The sequence below is a fragment of the Podarcis filfolensis genome (genome assembly GCF_964270895.1).
Source record: "Podarcis filfolensis genome assembly, chromosome: 8".
Taxonomy (NCBI): domain Eukaryota; kingdom Metazoa; phylum Chordata; class Lepidosauria; order Squamata; family Lacertidae; genus Podarcis; species Podarcis filfolensis.
The window spans coordinates 67,595,996-67,618,654 of record NC_139611.1 but is presented as its reverse complement, the minus strand read 5'-3'; the positions used below and the strand labels follow the sequence as shown (position 1 = coordinate 67,618,654).

The window sequence follows — 22,659 nt, the reverse complement described above, 5'->3', positions numbered from 1 at the left end:
TGCTCAGATTCAGTTTGGGGAGTGGCACAAAATACAGTTGTACGAGCACAAAACTTTGGCAACAGTTTGGAGGGGATCCGAAATTTCCGCATTACACGTTAATGAAGCTGTTGCGAGTCACACTTTTGGGAAACTCTAACCCTTGACTGTAAACTTGGCAACTTTCACTGGTACTCCTGTCTAAGAAGGAACACAATTGGGGAAAGAGAATGGGAGCTGTCTTTCACTGGGTCATGTGATTTGTCTTTCCAGCTCATTCCTATCTAGTCTGACTGGCTGGGCCCTCCAGGATTTTAGGGATACATCTTTCCTATCACCTGTTAACAAGAAATGTCAATATCCTTTTAACGGGACATGCAAGGATTGAACCTGGGACCGTCTATGCAAAGCATGTACCCCTGCCATTGAGTTATTATCTGTGTCCATGTTATTTTCTCTTTCTCTTGGCAAGCCAAGATGATTCTGCTGGCTGCCGAGTTTCTTGGGAGACAGAGAGAGGATCTGCTGTTGTTGACATTTAGTTCCCTGAGCATCCCATTACCATAGTGGCTGCCTGCAAATTATTCACAAAGTTACCTGCAAGACAAGTGTTGGCAGGAGCTGGAGAATGTGGTGGCATCTGATACTTATTAAAAACAGCCCCTGCAGTTTCAGCATGGGAATGAGACAAGAAAGACCTGTGTCATCTCCATGCCAAACCAATTATGCAAGACAAGGAGAAGAGGACTCAAAAGCAAAAGAGAATGCTTTAAAGGACTGGGCTCTCTGAACAGACTTGGGGAAAGGCAGAGGGAGAGAGATTTTGTATCATTCTGCCAAACTTGGGATGGAGAGCACTCCATCACTTGCAAACCTGAAAATGAAGTTTTCTCAAAGTCTAGAGATTTCTGAAAAGGAGGTGTTTTAAGAGCTCTGCTGGGTCAGGCCAGTAGCACATCTAGTCCAGCATCTTATTCTCACAATGGCCAATCGGATGTTCATAAAAGGTCCACAAGCAGGACCTAAGCGCAAGAACATTCTCCCCACCTGCTAGTCCTAGCAGCTGGGAGCATACTGCCTCCAATCGTGGGGGTAGAACATAGCTGTCATGCCCCCCTATTATTGTACCATAGCTTTGACCATTCCTGGAATGGGAGAACTTGACCACAGTAGTTCAGGCATTGGTCACTTCAAGGCTGGGTTACTGCAATGCACACTATGTGGGGCTTCATTTGTGCTTGATCCAGAAGCTGCAGTTAGCTGAGAATGCTGCAGCATGGTTTCTAACAGGAGTGAGAACCTGTCAGTAAATATAACACCTCTGCTCAGATATCTGCACATATTGCTGTTTTCTTACCGGGCCAAGTTCAATGTGTTACTATTGGTATATAAAGCCTGTAAGAACTTGGGGCCAGTTTACTTGCAGAACTGGGAGACACTCCTGCTGGAAACTTGTAGAGCTGCTCTCAGTCAGGTAGATAATACTGAGTTAGATGGACCAATAGTTTGAGATGATATAAGGCAACTTAGGCATGTTCAGTCTAAGAAAAAAGAATTATACACCCAAGACCAACATAATCTCAAAACAGCATGGTATTGTTGAGCTTCTCACCCGTGTTACATTCTGAACCCGGAAAAGACGAGCGATAACATCCTCATCAGCTGACCTAGAAACGTATTCCACTTCCATTGGTCCATACTGCTGGAGTCCTGGCTCAGGCCAATATTGTAAACAAGGCTAGAGAGAAATAAAGAACACAGAGTCATGAAAGTGTGACTTTGGAATACAGCCAACTGCTGATGCTACTGGCCTTGCCCTGCAGTTCTACACATGTTTACTCAATAGAAAGCCCTTCTGAGTTCAGATGGACTTAATACTAGGCAATTATGTACCCAATGCATTGCTAAGACATACTCACAAGACAAAGGCAAAACATTCCACAGGTTACACCTGTGATGAATCTGCATCTGATAGCCCACAGGGGGTCTCTAACACACCACTCCCCTTTAGCTGTATTATTTTTTTCCTAAACTAAGAAAACCCATATTCTTTAGTAGGGAAGCAATTCCAAGTTATCTGACTCCCCATCAATCAGAGACGTCCCCTGACTGAGCCGCGCCCCCAGCCAATTCCCGCTTGGAAATATCAACAGGAGGTTTATATCAACAAGAGCTTTAATATTCCCAAGCATTATACATGCCAGAGAAAGATCACTGATAGGAAGGGATCCTGCTCTTGCTATCTCCCACCCAGCAGCGCAGCTGATGTATTGTTCCATTCAGGGGTCACCGATGTGATTGTTTTTGTGCGTGACAGCCAGGAAGGCAGCGTCAATACAAAATATATGATGTTTGTCATTGCACTTTAACAGAACATTTAGCATTTGGGGCCATCCGGCAGCCCAGGCCTTACCGCATGGCAAATGTGTTTGAGAAATAATTGGTTATTAATAGGGGCTATAAATCTCTGTGATCTCGATGCCTTCCAGACTCAGAGCTATAATTTGGATATTAAAACTTCCTCCGGCAAGGCATGGTTCAAGCAAGGGATATACCCTCAAAGTCACCTTTTTTTTTTAAAGCTGTTTCACTGTAAAGGTTGATTTATTAGCTGTTGATGTTAAGCTGGTAAACATTTAAAATCTGGCTAAACAGCACTATGCAGACATCCCCAAAGAATAAGATGCCCAGTGGGGCTCGCAGAACAAGGTAGTGGTGAAATATTGTAAGAAGAGAGTTGCATACTGATAGAGTGGAAGGGGTTAGGGGTAAACAGCTCACAAAAAAGGTATATTAAGTTTTTTAAAAGAATGCATTAAAAATGTTCCTATTAGGAATGTGCACTAAAATGACGAATATTATTTAAAATAAATAAATCACAAAGTGAGGTGGAAATGTAGTGAACTGAATTTAAGACTGGAAAAATGATAAACTGAGAGAAACTTCAATCTGCAGATTCCTTCTTCCACTACAAGCAAATGGGACACAACTCTGCCAACTTCAGTCAGCCTTCAGGTAGACCTCAACAGCCTGGCTTCTTTGCTGTAACCAGTCTAGGAGTTTTGACTGGTTGTCAGTTTCCTTCTGCTTCCATACCCTCCAACAATTCTCCGATGAAAATAGGGACATCCCATTCCATCATGATAATTTTACTATTTATACCCCACGCATCTTACTGGGTTGCCCCACTCACTCTGGGCAGCTTCCCACATATATAAAAACATAATAAAACATAAAACTTTTTTTTTTAAAAAAACTTCCTTATACAGGATTGCCTTCAGACAGCTCGGGGGTTGGATAACTCCATACCCTCCAACATTTCTCCAATGAAAACAGGGCCATCCTAAGGAAAAGTGGGACATTCTGGGGTCAAATCAGAAACCGGGACGGCTTCTCTAAATCAGAGATGTCCCTGGAAAATAGGTACACTTGGAGGGTCTGCGCTCAGTCTCAGTGCTGACCTTGGAGGGAAAATGATTGACAGGGGGAGGGATTAGAATTAGTTGGATCTTCCTCTCATTGGCTTTGGTTCTGCCTGTCGTTAGCCACCCCTCTTTGTGTCCTACCAGTCCCAGTGGGCCTCCATCCCTTGGATGAAGAGAATTCAGGAAGCTGCTCTAAGAACATGAAAAGAAGCTGGGAAAGGCAGAGCACCTCATCCACTACCAAAAGCCTTTTGCTTCTGACTCCTTTTATCTTTAAGCTTCCCAAACTCTGGTGTAGCAGAGTTACTGACTCAGATTTCCCTCTGTGTCAATTGCTTCCAGCCTTAATTTCACTCCTGAATAAACTCCCCCTGGCCTTGCAGAATTGCTGGGATTCCTAGGTACGGGAGCACCAGGGATAATGTTCATTTCCTCATTCTGTTATTTAAGGACGCAGCAGTCCTCTTCTGCTCAGCAAGTGCAGCTGACGGAGGAAGGCGCCTCTTCACCCGAGGTGGGCCTTTAATTCATTCCTCTGCTTACTTTCCCTGTCGGCATTGCAACTGTAGGTTTGGGTCATTTGCACTAAAGTGCCTGATCTTGACTCATAAAATAATCCAGTTAATGAAGTCTTCTCCAGACATCCATTAAGACTCTGTAATACCAATTTTATGTTAAGAAGAAGAAACCAATGCGTTTTTCAGGCAAATTAGCATTACGGACTTGTAATGGGCTCTTAAAACTGCCATGAACTTGACAAGAAGGCTTTAAGAATCCAGGGAGGGGAGATTCAAAGTCCCATGCCCTTCCTATCATCCAATCCTGACTATCCATCATAGAGTTCCCTTCCATACAGAGGATTTTTAATGGCCAGAGTGTGGTGGTTCCAAACTGTGTTGATTGGCAACCATCTGTCTCGGGTGGCAATGGAGGAGTGTGCCTTGGTAGGTAAAGTCAAACCATTGGAAGGTTACAGTGCCTGCTGTGGCTGTAGACACTGATATGGGGGAGACATGTTTTGTTGCAGCAGAGATTCTGTAGATGGAGGCATCCGGTTCTGCTCATGCAGGTTTACCATGATGTTTCTTCTCTCTGCACTACTCCCAATGGTTATTCCTCCTCTGGTCACTGCTGTGGGTACACAACTGACTGGTTGTCTCCAGGCACTGTGGTCGTCTGCAAGGGATTCCCACACAGTGAGGTTGATGTAGCCAGCCTTCATGACACATTTGCAGACATCTTTGTAATGCAGAGTTAGTCCTGTCCCTGAAGCTAGCTCCCCACGGAGCACGTTCTTGGGGATCCTGCCACCTTCCATTCTGTGAACATGACCGAGCCAGTGTAGACATTGCTGAGGCAAGAGTGTGAACATGCTGGGGATGTGGGCTTGGGAGAGCACATCTTTGTTTGAGACTCTGTCCAGCCTGTTAGGATTCTTTTCCCGTGCTGCAGTCATGCAATTGTTTTTATCACATGCCGGTGTATGTTTTCATTCCACATTGTGGGCAGTCACGGAGACAGGATGTTTGTATTACTGTTTGTATTACTGTATTACTGTATTTGTATTACTGTGGTTCCATGATGTAGGACGTTTGTCCTTTGTTCTTTGCTGTCTGATGCTGAAGATGAAGGAGCTGAGTTACGATGCTCTGAGTATGTAAATAATGTAGTTTAGCCAAATGCTGCACTACTGAGTCTGTACACTGACTGCCTATACTCTGCTGATCCCGAAGTGTGCTGATGCCTCTAAGGTATCAGTCACTGTGATGTTCGGGCTGGAGAAAGATTTTGAATCTCCTGAACGAACGACCAGGAGGGACAGAACATGCCAGTTGGGCATGTGTCTCTGCCAGCCTCCTATTTGTGTGTAGGACCTCCTGACACTGCCATGTGATGCCCAAAATCTTCCTGATGTGGAAAGCATTGAGGTGTTGCTTCTGGTGGTTGTAAGCTGCCTACAACTCACTTCCATACAGCAGAGTGCTCAACACACAAGCCTGATAGACCTTCGTCTTGGTATTGGACATTAGCATCACATTCTCCCATACCCTTTTGAAGAGGCGAGCCATTGCCATACCTGCCTTGCCAATATACTTCTCCAGCTCAGGGTCGATGGAGAGGTTGCTGGGTATGTGGAACCCAGGTAGACAAAATTGTCTACCACTTCAAGCATGTGGTCACCAGTGCTGATGTGTGGAGTGCTGGCAACATCCTAACCCAGGATATTTGTCAGGTGGTAAGGCCAAACTCCCTACAGGCTTGGGCAAAACGGTTCAGGAGTCTCTGAAGAGTGTCCTTGGATTGTGCTGTCAAGGCTGTGTCCTTCTGGCAGCTCCGGCAGCCAAGCTGGTGCCAAATGTATTGCTTTCCAACCCTAACCCTTTGGACCACATCACTGAGGCCAAGAGGGGGGTCTTGCCATCTGGACAGCCCAGGACCTCCATATACACTGCCCAGGCTTGCACCCCAGAGAGGTCTCTTTGGTGCTGCAAATGCAGCAAAAACAACACAGGAGGCAGCAGTTTTGAGTTTAATTGTGTGGCTCTCTTGCTAATTCATTTAAGCAAACAAGATGTTATTGGCATGCATTGCTTCTTCCTAATTCATCCAGAATAAGCAAAGGACTATTTGTGTTTCCAAAGTAATTGTTATCTATTGGAATAATCTCTGGGCTGCACAATCATTTCCAGTCAAAATCCCCCAAGTAGTAGCTCCATGAGTGTGAATGTAAGCGATGGGCTCAGTTGTTTCACACTTTAAAAGAACAGCCAAAAAACCTGTTTAAAACAGTAAGGTAAGCCAAACGCACACACAACTTTGTAATGTTTCTCCTGCTCCTCTGTAATGAGACGAATCCCCCTGACTTTTGCAGAGGAAGAATTTCAACTCAGCTCTCTTTTCATCATCATCTCCTTACAAAGCTACAGCTTCCAGAGTTCCCTGGGAAGAGCTATTGATTGTTAAACCACTCTTAAGAATTGTAGCTCTGTGAGGGGTATAGGTGTCTCTTAACAACTCTTAGCACCCTTAACAAAGAACAGCTCCCAGAAATCTTGAAGGGAAGTAATAACTGTTTAAGGTGGTATCATAGCGCTTTAAATATTTGTTGTGCATGTGGCCCTGGTGATGATTCTGTGGAAACAGAATTAGTGACTGGCTGCCCATTCCATCAGTCCAGCCTTTAGCAAATCCAGATCAAACTGGCCTCTGCTTCAGATCACTTTGGCCTTCAACAGACTTGCAGACTATGTCATTATTTTGCTGAAATTAAATTAACCAGAATCGTTTTAACATGGTTATTTTGTGCTTCAGAATCAGCCTGTGCATTAGACTATTTAACTGTGATTTGACTGTTCAAGTTTCATATATTACTTACATTCTTAATTCCACTGATCCACACATACACAAACCCTGGAGATATTAGTTGAATGCAAGTAGATCTGGCTGTCTTTTTGAAGACCACATCATACATAAATGCAAAGTGGAGCAAACAGTCTGCTCAAAGAAGCAACAGCAATGAGTGGCAGGTGTTTCTCTGTTACTCACCCAGGCAGAGTTGGACTGATTGAGCTGGTTCAGCATGATGATGGAGGTGCAGCCATAGTCATACACCAGCCTCCAGAAGTCTGTGGTTGTGTTCTGTAGTGGGTGCAAGGTCACAATGAAGGCAGCACTCTTTGTGTAGCTCTAAAGGAGAGAAAAAGAGTCATGGGATAAAAGCATATTAGAGGGAAGAGATGGAGCAAATCACAGCCCTAATCTCCAAGGTTGACTGGGAGGAAGATGGAAATCTGGGTTTTGAGATTCTAAAGCAAAGGATTGTATGCAGGATTAATCCAATTCCATTTGGATTGGTTATCTTGAAAAACACAAGGGAAACTTAAAGGTGGCAGAAGGATCGTCACTTCCTTACTTCACTTCCTTCTGTCTACTAAAGCACATATCTCAGTAAAACAGGCAATATGATTGTTCACTAGTAATTTGAAATTTCAAGTGATGGTTACCATGCATAAAATAGCCATTTTTGATTGATCAAATGCCATACAACTTTCAGATCCCCATGCATGACAGTGGTACCTCGAGTTAAATACTTAATTTGTTCCAGAGGTGCGTTCTCAACCTGAAATTGTTCTTAACCTGAAGCACCACTTTAGCTAATGGGGCCTCCTGCTGCCGCCGCACCGCTGGAGCACGATTTCTGTTCTCATCCTGAAGCAAAGTTCTTAACCTGAAGCACTATTTCTGGGTTAGTGGAGTCTGTAACCTGAAGCGTATGTAACCTGAAGTGTATGTAACCCGAAGTACCACTGTATTTAAGGAACTCCATTGATAAACACTAAATGTGAGCTTTTAAAAGATGGAAGCTGAACTGCCTAAATGTGCTTCTAGTAGGTGATATCCAGTATAAGTCATACCCAGAGTAGATCCCATTAATCAAGGGGTCTACTCTGGGTATGACTTTACACTGAATATCACCCACTGTTCCCAGAGAAATCCTGGCTGAGCGATGGTACCCTCAGTCCTGCTACTCTGCCATTTGAATCCTCTGGGTTTGGGTTTGGCTCAGAGACAAATGTTTGTCTTTATTTTATCACATTTATTTTATCACATTTATATCTTCTCTAACCTCCAAGGAGCTCAAGGCAATGTACATGCTTCTCCGCCCCCTTTTATACATACAAAAACCTTGTGAGACAGGCACGCCGAGTTGTGCCCAACATTTTTGGGGGGGTCAGAAGGTGTTCTGGCGATCCTCAAAGGGCCAAACATCTTCCCTTCTTGAAAATATTGGGGCGGCTCTGTCCCCTGTCCACTTCCAGATGACACCCCTGTTGTGAGGTAAGTTAGACTGAGAGATACTGACTGACCCAAGGCCACCCTGTGTATTTCTTGGCTAAGTGGAATTGGAACCTGGGCCTTCCTAGTCCTAGTTCAACGCTTCCTGATGTTTAGTCAGAATCTCCTTTTGTGCAATTTGGATCCATTGGTTCAAGTCCTACCCTCTGGAGCAGCAGAAAACAAGATTGCTCCATCTTCCATGTGATGGCCCTTCAAATATTTGAAGGGCTACCCTGAACACACCCAACTCCCCCAACTGTTTCTCATAAGGTCTGATCCCCAGCCCCCACCCTCTTGATCTTAGGGGGTGAGGAATCCCTGAAGAAAGGCCTCAAAGAGACTCATAGAGGAGCAGGTGGATCTAGAGAGACTTTGGTTCCAAGCCATACAGGACTTCAGAAGTCAATGCCCTCACGTAAAATCAAGCCTGGAAATTTATGAGCATACTTTTCTCCCGCACACTCTGTGCCATATTTATAAGTAATTCTACTGGGGATCTTGGAGCATGCTGGATCCTCTTTCAAACTCAGGAGTCAGAATCTCTAATCTGATACCATTTGTCTGCCTTATAATTTGAGGCCTGTAACAAATAATCATCTGGTGAAGAAAAATCACACATATACATATCAATGCGAGTCAGCGCAGAGGCCCATTTTGGATCAAACTAAATTGAAGGCTGAAGGACAGAGATATGATAAAGCCTCATTCCCACTTAGGACCTCATTCCCAGCAAACACAAAGTTTTAAAAAGAATGAGCCTCTGTCCATTGATATTGCTCGATGGGAAAAAAGCACTCAGGTCTCTTTTTAAAAAAACAGAATTCCGTCTCCTTTGATCTAAGAACCAGTGTGAAAAATGTCTGCCCAGTGGATCATCTCTTCGCCCCCCCCCCCGAAGTTATACCTTTTGGATAATAAGAGCACAGAAAGCAGCTCTCGGATCTAAACTATAACACAGCCAACATTGCCTGGTAATATTTATTGGGGTTTTGCAATGGGTAGAGGGAGGGAAATGGTAAGACACAGAAAAGCCAGGCAGGCTCCTCTAAGCTTTGCTTCTAACAAACATTTTCTTGGGAGGAGGAAAGGAGGGGAAGGAAAGAAAAGACCCTTAACCTCAAGGTAATGACTTTGCAAGGCTTGTTAGCACTTCAAAAGAAGCAAGGGCTTTTAGGGGCACCTGCAGAGATGGAGCAGACAATCCAGGGTTGCAGAGCTTTTCTTCTTCAGCTCTTTGCCTTCCTAAAGAGCCCTTGAAACAACACTTATGAGCTCAAGTGACAAGTTCCCTGCACTTAGAAAACATCTCCCAGCTTTCTCAGTTTCTTTCAAACTCTGTTACAGAGTGCATAATCTCAGTCTTGAGTTCTTTTCTCCCATCAGCCGGGTGATTTGGATCAGCTTCTCTCCAAAGAGGTGAAGTTGGACAAAGGGAATCTCAGGACGAATTTGTTATTTTACAGAGCCTCCCCCCCCCACAAAAAAAACACCAATTGCTTAAAAAGGCAGCAAAGTGGGGCACAAATGATGAAAGAGTACCATGAGTTCCATGGGCTGCTACTTAATGGAGAGATAAGCACCAGTTTTTTTCATTCTTCAGCTCTGGTGCTTGCATAAAAATAATTACAGCAATTTGCTACCTGATCAGAACAGAAAGGAGAACTGGGAATGCAGGAAATCAAGAGAGGTGGGATCTGTGCAGGAAAGCTGATGGTGTTAAGTGATTAATTGGTGCAAGTCAGAGTCAGCTATTAGGGCTCTCTCCTTCAACAGGCAACCCCAGGAGAAGGGCCACAGCTCAGAGATAGAGCATCTGCTTCGCATGCACAAAGAACTAGGTTCAGTCCCTGGAATCTCCTTGTAGGGCTGGGAAAGAACTCTGTCTGGAATCCTGGTGAGCCACTGCCAAGCAGTGTAGGCAATACTAAGCTAGATGGACCAATGGTCAGACTCAACACAAGACAGCTACCTGTGCCCCCAGGATCAAATTAGCCCATCTCATCTTCCCTCCAGTTGGAAGGGAAGGGAAGGTGTTGCTCTCACACCTGACTTTTCAGTGATGCCCTGGTTTCTTCCTTTGGGCACAGTTCAAATTTCACAGCAAAATCAAATTTGGTCCATTTGGTCTTGGGCCAATGCCCTCCCCCAATGTACCCCCCTGTCCCACCATCACTTATTGGTTTGCGATAATCACAGTTTACTGTTGCACGTGAACTGAAGAAACTATGGTTTACCACAAACCAGTTTCCCTCCTATTCAGAAAAGGCAAACTCAATTCAAAGCATGGTTTCTAGCAGGGCCAATCAAGACATTTTGCTGCCTGACGAAAAAGGCCACGATGGCACTTCCATTCCATTCCTTATAGAGAAGATGACTGTCCTGGCTACTGAATCTTACTTCAACTCTGGTAATGAAATTCTGTCCTCCACCACACTTCAGGCCCCAAGTTAGTTTAAGGGGCCCAGGTCAGACCATATTCTACTTTGTCCTCCAAACAAGGGCAATGGCCCGAGGACTTAGAATAAACAGCCAGAGAAATCCTACTTCTGCTCCACAAGACTCTTTTGGAAGCAAATGCATATTTGCAGGGATCTTAGCTTACCAGAATACACTATAGTTATCACAATCCAGGAAGTGAGGAAACTGAAGTGTGTGAAAGAAGGAAGAGAAGCCTGGCACTAGCACCTATGATCCCCAGCAGTTGCTGACTATGAGCCCATCTATCCACCTGCCCTCTATATTCCTGACTTCCTAAGTAGTAGTGGCATGCTGTTGGCAAGCCACCATTTTAATCTGCCAACAAGACCATTGGGCAATGGCAAAGACTGCAGCACTGGCACTGCGGGTGCCCTTCTGAGGATGGAGCAAATGGGCCTGAGGTACAGACCTAAGAACCCTGAAGCCACAGTTTGACTGGATCTTTTGTTCCAGGCCTAGGCCTAGATTTACAACGGTGCCCAGTTAAAAGTGGCCATGAATCAAATGGTCAACTCCCTGTTGTGCCCAAGTTATTTACAAAAATGCATAGGGCACACAAGTAAAAGAAAGGGTTGATTTGAAAGGCGGTCCCTGATGATTCTGGAAAGTGAATAAGGATATAGCACATCATGATCTAATCAAATCCTTTTGTGCTTTGATGGCAAGAGACAAACCTACAGAGGAAGCCCTTTACCCTTGATTATTCCATTTCCTTGGAAGTTTTACGTCACTGTCGGCTTTCAGAACGCTCTCCCCACCACCACCAAACTGACCTCTCTGGCTAATTGAAGCAGGTCACTGATTAATTTGCCCATCTACTTTTATTTTCCCTTTTACCTGAAAACCGGCATTGTGAATTTTACTCGTTTGCATAAAGTGCCGCGGCTGGCCATATCATATGGATAAAAGGATTGTGAAAAAATGTGCTCATTCTAGATGGGCTCCATTGTATGGGAAGATGTGATCTGAAAGCCTGAACAGGCATGTTTTTATCTCATGAGCAGGCCTGCCAAAAGCACAGGTTCAAACAAAGTCGGCCCTACCATTAGGCAGAGCAAGGCAGTCGCCTCAGGCGGTAGATACTGATGGGCTGGATATGGTGATGAGACATTCCAAGGACAGAGCTGTGGGTGCCGTGCAGTCTGTCTAGCACTCCACAGCCTGCTTCCTCGAGTCATGGTGGAAGAAAATATCCCATCGCTAATGTCAAAGAAAGAATCGTTACAATATTCCACTTAATGTCTGGAATGGGGTGGGTCACTATTGCCTCAGACAGCAAGATGTCTTGGGCCAGCCCTGAGTCCACAAGTGGCTTTTAGTGTTTTGGAGTCTTGGCTTAGCTATGCTATTATAAGCCTGAAGGAAATCTGGGGGAACCCAGCAGCTTAGAGGGGAAATAGGAGCTGGGGCAATGACAGGGAGGTGATTGACAGCAGAAAACTGGGGGAAGGCTTCAATCCATAATGCATGGATTGTTTCAGATATGGGCCCTCAGGTATGTTTCAGATCAGGGCCCTCAGTCTGTGGCTCTTTCTTCAAAACAAAAGTGGTTAGTTTAAACACTTTTTATTATTTTCAAAATTCTGTATAGTAAATATAAAGATAGTTCGAGGAACTGAGATATTAAGATACAGATACTGGTAACTAATTAAAAATTTCATATCTATCTGCCTATGCACACCTAGGTGGAATCTACACACACATAAAAAAACTCTTTGAAAATGCTGTTTTTAAAAAATGTTTTGAAAAATATATTGAATTTGCCATAGCTCACTGTTGCCATCTAGTGTCACATTTGTATATTGCACTTTACAACACACTTAAACTTTTTTATTTGCAGCTGTATAGCTGAGTCCTTAAAAACCTTTTAAGTTGGTGTTATCAAATACTCAAAAAATCAATCCAACCACACACATGTATATTACTATAGTATCCCCAGGGAAAGAATATGGATCTATGGAGTCCTACAAGACAGCAGACTCCATCTTCCAATGAACTTACTATCTTTTTGTCTGCATTAAAAACTATATGAACAGTATGACATGTAGTCTGGCCCTGAGAGAGATCTATCTGGATTATCTTTCAAGCTAAGACTTTCCTATTCAGAAAGGCCTTTACAGTGGATCCTCCGGATACGAATTAAATTCGTTCTGGGGGTCCATCCGCAACCCGAAAGTTCTGTAGGTGGAGGCGCCGCTTCTGGGCATGCACGTGGCGCGATTGAGCACTTCTGTGCATGCACAAAGTGCACAGAGCACTTCTGCACATGCGCACGGGGCGAAACCTGGAAGTATACACCCAAAAGTTAAGTATCCAGAGGGTCACATAACTAGAGGGTCCACTGTATTTGAAAACTAGATGCAGATGATGCTGACAAATGGGCTGCTATCAAGGCAATTGGTATTTTAATGCTGGTCTTGAATGTGTTTCATTGGAGTTTATCAATTGTTTTCCACTAGTTTCTTTTTATTTCAAACGATGTTTTTTGGGGGAAATTCTGAGCCACCTTGAAACCCAACTTGGGAAAAGCGGGGATAGAAATACATGAATAATCAGGACCTGAGAGCACAGAACATACACAGGCAGTCCACAGAGCTGGAAACCCTGGCTGACTGAAGTCCCTGACCTTGGGGGTTGCTGATGTACATATATTATGGACTTCCTGTTAGGCATATGGAAATTGGGGGTGAAGCCAGTGGAGTACAGCCAAACCATGGGCAGACTGAGCTGGCATGATTCCCATGCCCACTTGTTTAACCTATGCTATCTGTCCATTTCTAATTCTCTCATTTCCCCACTTTTCAAGTTCTAAGTTCACTTAGTTTCTCCACATTTCCTCATCAGTTTGTGATTTTTAATTTTTTTAAAAAAAGAGTCTGTGTGATAATTCATATGCATTTTTAATGTGAATGTATCCTAAAAGGCAGAGGCTTGTGCGGAATTTTGCCCAACATGCACATTTCTGCAAGCAATTTTCATGTGCTCATACAAATGCGCACTTTTCCCTAATCTATGTTTTTTCTCTCTCACAAAACTGCATTGCAAAATTCATAGATGTGTGAATTTCAAAGGATAACGGATCTTCTCTTTTGCACGTTGCTCCTGGAAGCGCAGTTATGGAGATGGGAATTAAAATGTGGACCAACACCACTCTCCCCCCCCCATCCCGACATCTGTGTGGTGGGAGCGAATGAAAAGCTTATCTGCTCCCTCTGCCTTGCTACCACTTAAGTCTCGGTTTTGCGGCACGCTCCTGAGATGGGAGCGCAGTGGCAGTGTTCAGCTTGGATGCTCCTGACTCCCTCTTCTCCCTGCTCTTTGTTAGACATATTTACAATAACACGGCGTGTCAGTTCAGCCCGTGCACTCGCAAAGGAACTTCTATGCATAATGGATTTTATTTCCCCTGGCTTGGAAAGAAAAAAGGACCGCGGGGGAGGAGAGAAGAGAGAGGTAGAATTGTTCAAGGAGTGGTTGCTGAATTTACATCACTGTCTTCTCTTGGAGAGAAAGAGAGAGAGAGAGAGAGAGAGAGAGAGAGAGAGAGAGAGGGAGGGAGGGAGAGAGAGAGAGACTAGAATGTGCTTTGTGTCTCTTTTTAAAGAACAGGTGAAAAGACAAAGTGAGCCAAAAGAACTGAAACTGAAAAATCAAATCACACAGCACAGAAATGTCTAGGAAGAGCAGAGAAGATCATAGGCAGCTGCCCATTACCAGACTATCCATCCATCTAAGCAAGTGTTGTCAATTCTGGCTGACAGAAGCTCTTGCGAGAAATAAAGGTCTACCTGATCCTGTTAACTGGAGAAGATGGCAGAGACTGAACCTGGGTCATTTTATATGCAAAGCTACAGCCCCTCTCTGATCAGTGCTCCAAAAGTAGAAGAAAATACGGTGTCCCAGCCATTTAAGTGACCAGTATTTAATGTCTTTGTACCGGCTTCTGTTATATTCTCAGACAGATGGAGCCATCAGCAAGTTCTTCCTAATGTTTAGCCAAAACTCTCTAAAGAGCATAGCCTCATATCAAGCCTGACCACTGTTCCATCTAGCTCAGCATTGTCTACAGTGACAGGCACTGATGCTAAGAGTATCTTTCAGCTCTATCTGGAGATGCCGAGGATTGTAGCTGAGAACTTGTGCGTGCAAAGCACTTGCTCTGCCACTGAGTTATACCCCTTTTGATTAGAGGATGCTTGATTCCAAATCAATCTACAGGCTGTAAAGGAGCATATATCCTTCCTGGGAAATATGGGTGCATGCTGAATAGGTTTCAGTTCACAACAAGAAGAAACAGTATATTAGACACTAAATTATAATCATAGTGAGTTATTATGGGAGATATTGTTGGAGGAGTTCCAAACCACATTTGAAAAAGAGAGAAAGAGAGAGAGCAGGAAGCAGCTACTCGTCTGGAAAAGCTCCTAGCTCAAAATAAATTCTAGAATTTTTCCAGTCCCCTCAAATTTGCAGGGGACAGTTTCCACTTCATCGCAGCTGCCATTTTGAATGAAAAACTTTCATTTCATCTCTGCTGTAAATACGTTGTTATGTTATGTTATGTTATGTTTTATGTTGTGTTATTCTATTATAATACCACCCTTCATCCAAAGATCTCAGAGCAGTTCACAATATAAAAATACAGGATAAAAGCACAAATAAATAGTTAGAACAGAAACAAAACGAAACAATACTCCTCCCAAACACAATTCAAAGCGCAAAATATGAATCAACCAAAGGCCGATTAAAATATAACTCATTTTAATTATAGCCTGGATGAGACAACAACTGTGCATTTTCTGAAAGTATATCTAGACCTTTATCTAGTTGCTTACTTAGAAAACTTTGCATTTTGAACTTTCTTTTCAGTCTTTGAAAGGCAGGTCCTGATTCCACGTTCCCATTCAATGGCTTTGGAGCCTGAATGTGGCAGCTTGAACCTTATCAGGTGCAGGATAGAGAGAGGCTTGGCCTCCTCCATTTCCACTCCCCACCCATAACACCCCGGCAAGGCACTTACATCAGTTAAGGCCGCATTGATGTAGTTGTTGCTGTCTCCGTCCATGGAGATCAAGAAGGGGAGGCACCGGTCTGGAGGCAGCACGTCCATACTGCGATTCTTCTCCCGGTTGCGCGGCAGAAGGGCGATGCTGCACTCCTCCACATCCAGGTGGGGTGTTACAGAATTCAGAGTCTGCTGGACACAAGGAAACCAGGTCAGGCAGCATTTCATAATCTCAGAGTCAGGAGAAATTTAACAGGCACAATAAATAGGCACCCTTCTTTTATATCAGGAGTGGGGAACATTGTTTAGCCCCAGGGCTGCATTCCCTTCTTGTCAACATTCTGGGGGGCTCACGTGACAATGGTGGGCAGGAATAGAGGCAAAAGTGGGTGGAGCAATGAATGCAAATTCTACCTTTGTACTTTTGGCTAATTTTAAACACACCCACACCCACCCACCCACCCCCCTCTCCATCCTCCATCCAGCCTCCCAAAAACAGAATTGTCATTTTTCTCTTTTTCCTTCCTAAAATCCTACACCTTCAGGTAAAGGTAAAGGACCCCTGGACATTTAACTCCAGTCAAAGGCGACTATGGGGTTGTGGCGCTCATCTCGCTTTTCAGGCCGAGGGAGCCGGCATTTGTCCACAGACAGCTTTTTGGGTCATGTGGCCTGAATACATAACATGACTAAACTGCTTCTGGCATGACAGAACACCTTTACAGAAACCAGAGCAGACGGAAAAGTTGTTTACCTTCCTGCCACAGCGGTACCTATTTATCTCCTTGCACTAGCATGCTTTCGAACTGCTAGGCTGGCAGGAGCTACGCCTATGCCTTCAACAACTGCATGGCAAGTAGAAATTCAAGAAGTGAAAGCTTTTGTCCGATCCTGGCACCTCCACTCTGGGAAAAGCTTTGAACATTTGCTAGTAACATGGTTCTGTGTCCTTGCCTGGAAATAAGGTGACATCCTCAACTAAAGACTCTTACTCTCAGGGTGGTGGTTTTCAAGACCCAGTTTGAGCAAAGGATTCCTACACTTCAGGGGGTTGGACTAGAAGACCCCAACGGTCTCTTCCAGCTCTGTGTTCCTGGTTATCACAAAAGATGCATGCCTAGGCTATACTGGGCTCTTGCTTTTGGCAATCCTGGGTCCAAAGGCTCATCATAAATGTGCGCTTGAAGAAAGTCTCTTTGGTTCAAAGAAGCCTTCAGCTTTCATGGACTCACCTGGAACTCCTCCCGCAGCTGTGACGAGTTGCTCTGAGGATCTATCCTGACCATCTCTTTGTATGTGGGCCTGAATTCACTGACAGGGATACTGGTCTCTCCACACAGGCAGGCTTCCAAGATGGCATCGTGGATGAAGACATATTGCTCCTTCAGGAGAGGGGAATGAAAGTTTAAATGGTTATTGATTTATGCAATTGAAATAATTCACCAGATTCTTCTGAGGTCCAAGGCCTCAGCCAAATCAGGAATATTAGGAGGGTGTTAAGTGCAGACAGGCGTGGACTGTGACTGGTTGGCTTGGATGGCCAGGAGCAATCTGTGGCTGTCAGGGCATCGGATAGAAATGAGAGGCAGGCATTGGGCAGGAAAACCCTGTGAATACCCTGACCACTGGCTGCATTTTCCCAGGAGAAGGTGGGAGTCCGCCACCTGGTGCTCCTTCATGTCTGAGGTCCATCCCTGAAGCAGCACCATAGCATCGATGCTGCAGGGTAAAGGAGCCTCCTTTTCAAGCAGCTTTACTACATTTTGCAAATGAGCACTATGTACAGATTTGGTGTGGTGCAGGATACCCATTTTCAAAAGCAGCTTCTTGGAGAAGCTTTGAAGAATTGACTATGGGAGGAAAATGCAACATCTCCTTCTCCCAGGTGTGTGTTTAAGTCAAGCTTTAGGGGGGGAAATACCTAAACCTTAGCCCCTCCCCCTTGCACTAATTCAGACCCAGATCCAGGGTGGGGTAGGTGGTGTCCCTGATTGGGGAGCCATGGATCAGGGCCATAGAGTGGATGTAAGATGGACAGTGCACAGCCCTTATATTTATATGCTACTACACCACAATATTTTTTGAGGTGTCTTAAAGCATCCTTAAAGCTGGACTGAACTCCAACAAATAGGGCTGGGTCCCTTTCATTTGCTAAACTATAGTTTTGCCATTTTGCCTGAAGCGGCACACTGTAGGTAATGTTAGCTTTGGTTTGTTTGAAACAAGGGAACTTGAGGCCTAAGGATTTTCATGTCACACTAAACCAGTGGTAGCCGATGTGCTGCCCTCCCATCAGCCCCAGCATGACTAGTGGTCATGGATGATGGGAGTTGTAGTCCAACAACATCTGGAGGAAGCCATGTTGGCTATAACTAGGTTATAGTTGGTTAAACTACAACTTAGTGTGACGCCGGAACATGGACAGGATGTTATAGCATGTTATAGCAGTGAATTGTTGGGACGCAGGTTATGACAGGTCTTGAAGAGTGATAATAATTTGGGATCCCCAGTAGGAGAACATGGGAATTACACAGCAAAAGAAAGAAGAGGATCCAATCTTACTGGTGCCTTAGCAGAACAGGAAGTTGGTGCAAGGCAGATGAAAACCAGGAGATTGTCCTTTTATGAATCCATGGGGTGCTGTTTTGCATTCTAAACATGCTGTTACAATAACCCATAGTCCATCCCTGTCTCCACTGGGACCATACCCCCATGTCCAAATCTCACCTCGGTCTGGATCATGTTGATTCTCCGTGAGCATAGTGTCTTCACGCAGTTGTAAATGTCTACAACACCCTCACACTCAGCCATATCCAGCATCACGTCCAAGACGATGTAACAGCCTGTCCTCCCTGTGCCGGCACTGCAGAGGGTTGTGGATGTGGGAGGAGAGGATGGTAGACTCTTAAATGCCTAAGCATAACACAGCTTTCTCCAACCCAGTACCTTCTCTTCCTATTTTTCTGAACTCCCATCAACCCCACCCAGCCTGGCCAATGGTCAAGGATGATGGAGGTCACCATGTTGGTTGCAGAGTGTGGGCAATGTGACTTGGCGGTGTGATAGAATAGTAAGTTTGAGTATGTTGGTTTAGAGATGTGGTTCCTAAACTTTTTCAGGCTTCCCACCCTTGGTTCCATAACTTCTTCCCCAGTGCCCGCTACCATACCCTATAAAGAGTATTACTCACAAAAGAAAGATATTCAAAACAGGAAAGAAAGATATTCAAAACAGGAACAATGGATTTCACATTTATTCAAAATCCAATTAAAACTATTTAGTTTAATTAATTCAACAAAATTGATAAACTTGATCCAGTGACACCAGCTTTTCACTATCTGGTAGTCATTTACACCTCCAGCACACCACCCCACCCCTGACAATTCCACCAACCGTTTTGGGAACCACTGATTTATAGTGTTAATGTGTTTCATGTGTGTTGATCATGTTAAAGGTATACTTGAGTGAGACTGACTGGGATGTATTTTTTAGCTGCATTTAGAATAAGTTTTGTTTATTGCTATATAAGTGGTTGGGAATTCAGTTGGATTGGTCTGTTTGATTGTACAATTGATGTAGCATATTGAGGAGTGGGAAGAGTGAGCTGATTTTTATTTTACCTGATTGTCAATCATGTCATTTAAAAATGTGGAATTCATACTTCTTAGCTGATTTTCATTTGTAATATTCTATTTCCTGATATTCTGAGGATATATTGTTTAGCTGTCTGCTGTGTTTCGCTATCTGGAATTTTCCTTGTAATTTTGCAGCTGATTTTTCTGTGTAATGTTTATTTTTATGCTAAAGAGGATGCTCCATTTAGTTGTTGACTGTGCCTTCCAGAATGTGGAAATTTGCTGGTCTTTTTTTTGTACTTTTTATTTCTGATGTGTTAATCTATGCTGTAAACTTGCTGAAATGTAAGTGGCAAATAAATTGCCCAAGCAAATAACAGGGAAGGCGAGCAGCTCTGTGATAGAGTATACAGAAAGTCCCACACCCAGTTCCCAACATCTTCTGGTAGGGGTGGGAGATATTCCCAATCTGAAACCCTGGAGACTTGCTGCCAGTCAATGTAGACTCAGGCTTCCTCAACCTCGGCCCTCCAGATGTTTTGAGACTACAATTCCCATCATCCCTGACCACTGGTCCTGCTAGATAGGGATCATGGGAGTTGTAGGCCAAAAACATCTGGAGGGCCGAGGTTGAGGAAGCCTGATGGACCAATGTGTCTGACTCAGTATGAGGCGTCTTCGTCTGCTCCTAATATACCATGTTGGGAAAGGCTGGCCTAACTTCTTCCATATGTTCCTTCACTGCTCCAATGAATTAGAATGCTAAAGGCAAAGATGCATTCTTGACCGCTGTCTCCCCGTGATAGAAGTCTTGGCCTTTAGAAACTCAACCAAGTCCAAGCCTGAGCACATATTTTATTGAAAGACCCATTTGCTACAGCAGGCTTTGGGGAGTCAAGGCTAACCACCTGAAAAGTGGGTTTCTTAAAATGTATTTTAGTTCTTGGATGTGATTATATTTTAATGTTGTGGGTCTTGTTTTGTTTTTAATCAATACCTACTTTTCTTTAAACAACAGTGAAGAATGTGCCAGACAAATAGAATTTATCCAAGCTTTCCAACCCTTCTTTGTAGCTTTTTTATGGTTTTTGAGAGAGAGTAGTGCTGGGATCCAGTGTGGTGTGGTGATTAGTGTGTTGAATAGTACAGGAAACAACTGGGTTTCAATCCTCACCCCATTTTAATTCATGGGTCAAAAGTTGGCTTTAATGCATGAGAGTGGGGTCTGTTATTAGTTGTGTTTTCATCTTGATCATTTGCCAACCACAATTCTATGTAGCCTGGGGTTTCTGAAAGGCAGGGCAAAGGTCAGGTTCACATGAAGTGCTAAATTAGTTAAACCATATTTTAATGGTACGCACAGCTAAACCAGGTTAGTGTTAGCTGCACAAGACTTCCCCATCCCACTCTCCTCCTCCAAAGGGAGACTGGGGGGCATTTGGTTCCATTTTCAACTAACCACAGTTTACCATTGTCTCTCAGCTAGGATCTATCGTTAACTATTGCTATTATTATCTAGATGTGATATGTCCATTAAGCACTAGCTGAAGATGGTTGATCAAGACAAACTGTGTGCCTCCTCCTCGAGAGGCCCGGAGGGTGGCAACACGAGAACGGGCCTTCTCTGCAGCGGCTCCCCGTCTATGGAATCCTTTCCCCAGGTAAGTTTGCCCGGCACCTTCATTATACACTTTTAGGCGCCAGGCAAAAACATTCCTTTTTAACCAGGCCTTTGGCTGATTTGATTGACATCCTTTTAGAATGTGGATTTTTTTGGGGGGTGTTATTGGGTTACTGCTTTTGGTTTGATTTTATATGTTGTGGATTTGTTGTGAACCGCCCTGAGACCTCCAGGTATAGGGCAATGTATAAGTTTAATAATAATAATAATAATAATAATAATAATAATAATAAACAATAAACCTAACCAAATCCCTTCTTCACAGCTGCACAAGAGGAAGAGAAAGGAAGGGAAAGCACACAAGGACATAATGTTCAACTATGGTTTAGCACTATGCGTGAACACAGCCAACATCTCATTCATCGATATATTCCTGCAACGGCAGCCAGAAGGTTTCTGCCAAGGTCCCTTCCCAGACCTGCTTTAGACAAAACCAGCTCGCTCACACACATGCTGAGAGAAGCAGATTCATGACAGATTGTTGTTCCTTAGGGAAAGCTTGCCTGTAGCACAGAGCTGACCCCACAGATCCCCTCCTGAACGAAGATCCACCCATCCAAGCCCCAGCAAAATTCCAAATGCCGCAAAGGGAAGCCACTTCTCCTTTCCATTGGACCTTCTTAGTACATATACTAATTTCTGGGGCAGATGAATCACTTGCTGTGATTATCAATGATTACAGGCTGGGGAAACTAATTATACTGGTTGTCCCTGATGAATGAATACTGATGAAGCAATCGACGAGAGAGAGAGGGAGAAAAGTGGTGATGAGGAGAAATTCCCCAGCTTTCATTCATCAGTCCTTTCTTGTTTATCTAGCACAGAAAGAGCACAGAATGCAGAAGTTATAAAGAACGACGAGGAACAGCGCTACTGCTGTGTTCTGTGCTAGCATGGGGCTGCTTTGCAAGCAAAAGAAGAAGAAGAGCAGGTGTAAGACCAGGAGTGCAACATTCATGGTCTTCCACCGTCTCAGCAGAATAGCCAATGTAGCCATGCAGGCCATGTAACTGTGAGGATGGCAGCGTGGCCTAGCAGTTAGAGTAGAGCCACATTAGGACCTGGAAGACTGGGGTTTGAATCCCCCACTTAGCCATGAAGCTCATTGGGTGTGATTTTGGGCCAGTCACTGTGTGATTTGGGGCCAGGTAGCATGCGATGAGAAAGACCTCAATCTGAGATACTGGGAAGCCAATGCCAGTCCAAAACATGCAATATTGAGCTAGTGGACAAATAGTGGGCCAGCTCCCTATGTAATAATAATAATAATATTTATACTCTGCCTATCTGGTTGGGTTTCCCCAGCCACTCTTGGCAGCTTACAGAATATATAAAATATAATAAAACATCAAACATTAAAAACTTCCCGATACAGAGCTTCAGATGTCTTCTATAAGTTGTATAGTTCTTTATCTCCTTGACACCTGAAGGGAGGATGTTCCACAGTGAGGGCACCACTACCGAGAAGGCCCTCTGCCTGGTTCCCTGAAACTTCACTTCTTGCAGTGAGGGAAGCAGCAGAAGACCATCAGAGGAGGACCTCAGCGTCTGGGCTAACCTTTGATAATGGTTACTGGGACATTAAGCTCCAAAGCCCAAGCCATAAAGCACTGGTTTCTTTACCTGCCTCAACTGTCTCCACCACCACTCCCAGCAATAAAGCCAATTTTGTATTTC

General features: G+C 44.1%; 1 protein-coding gene across 10 annotated transcripts in view; it reads right to left on the bottom strand.

Moving 5' to 3' along the window:
• PTPRU (protein tyrosine phosphatase receptor type U) overlaps positions 1-22,659 on the bottom strand; it is a 363,596-nt gene that overhangs the window by 22,507 nt on the left and 318,430 nt on the right. For 7 of the 10 annotated variants that reach the window (XM_083626763.1, XM_083626762.1, XM_083626767.1 and 4 more), the window contains 5 exons: positions 18,454-18,589; positions 16,959-17,108; positions 15,742-15,915; positions 6,951-7,091; positions 1,592-1,717 (listed from right to left, as the gene is read on the bottom strand). In XM_083626763.1, the coding sequence (XP_083482889.1) occupies positions 1,592-1,717; positions 6,951-7,091; positions 15,742-15,915; positions 16,959-17,108; positions 18,454-18,589 (727 nt within the window). Of the gene's footprint in view, positions 1-1,591; positions 1,718-6,950; positions 7,092-15,741; positions 15,919-16,958; positions 17,109-18,453; positions 18,590-22,659 lie in introns of all 10 variants that reach the window. The other 3 variants (XM_083626766.1, XM_083626769.1, XM_083626771.1) reach the window with 1 other exon arrangement.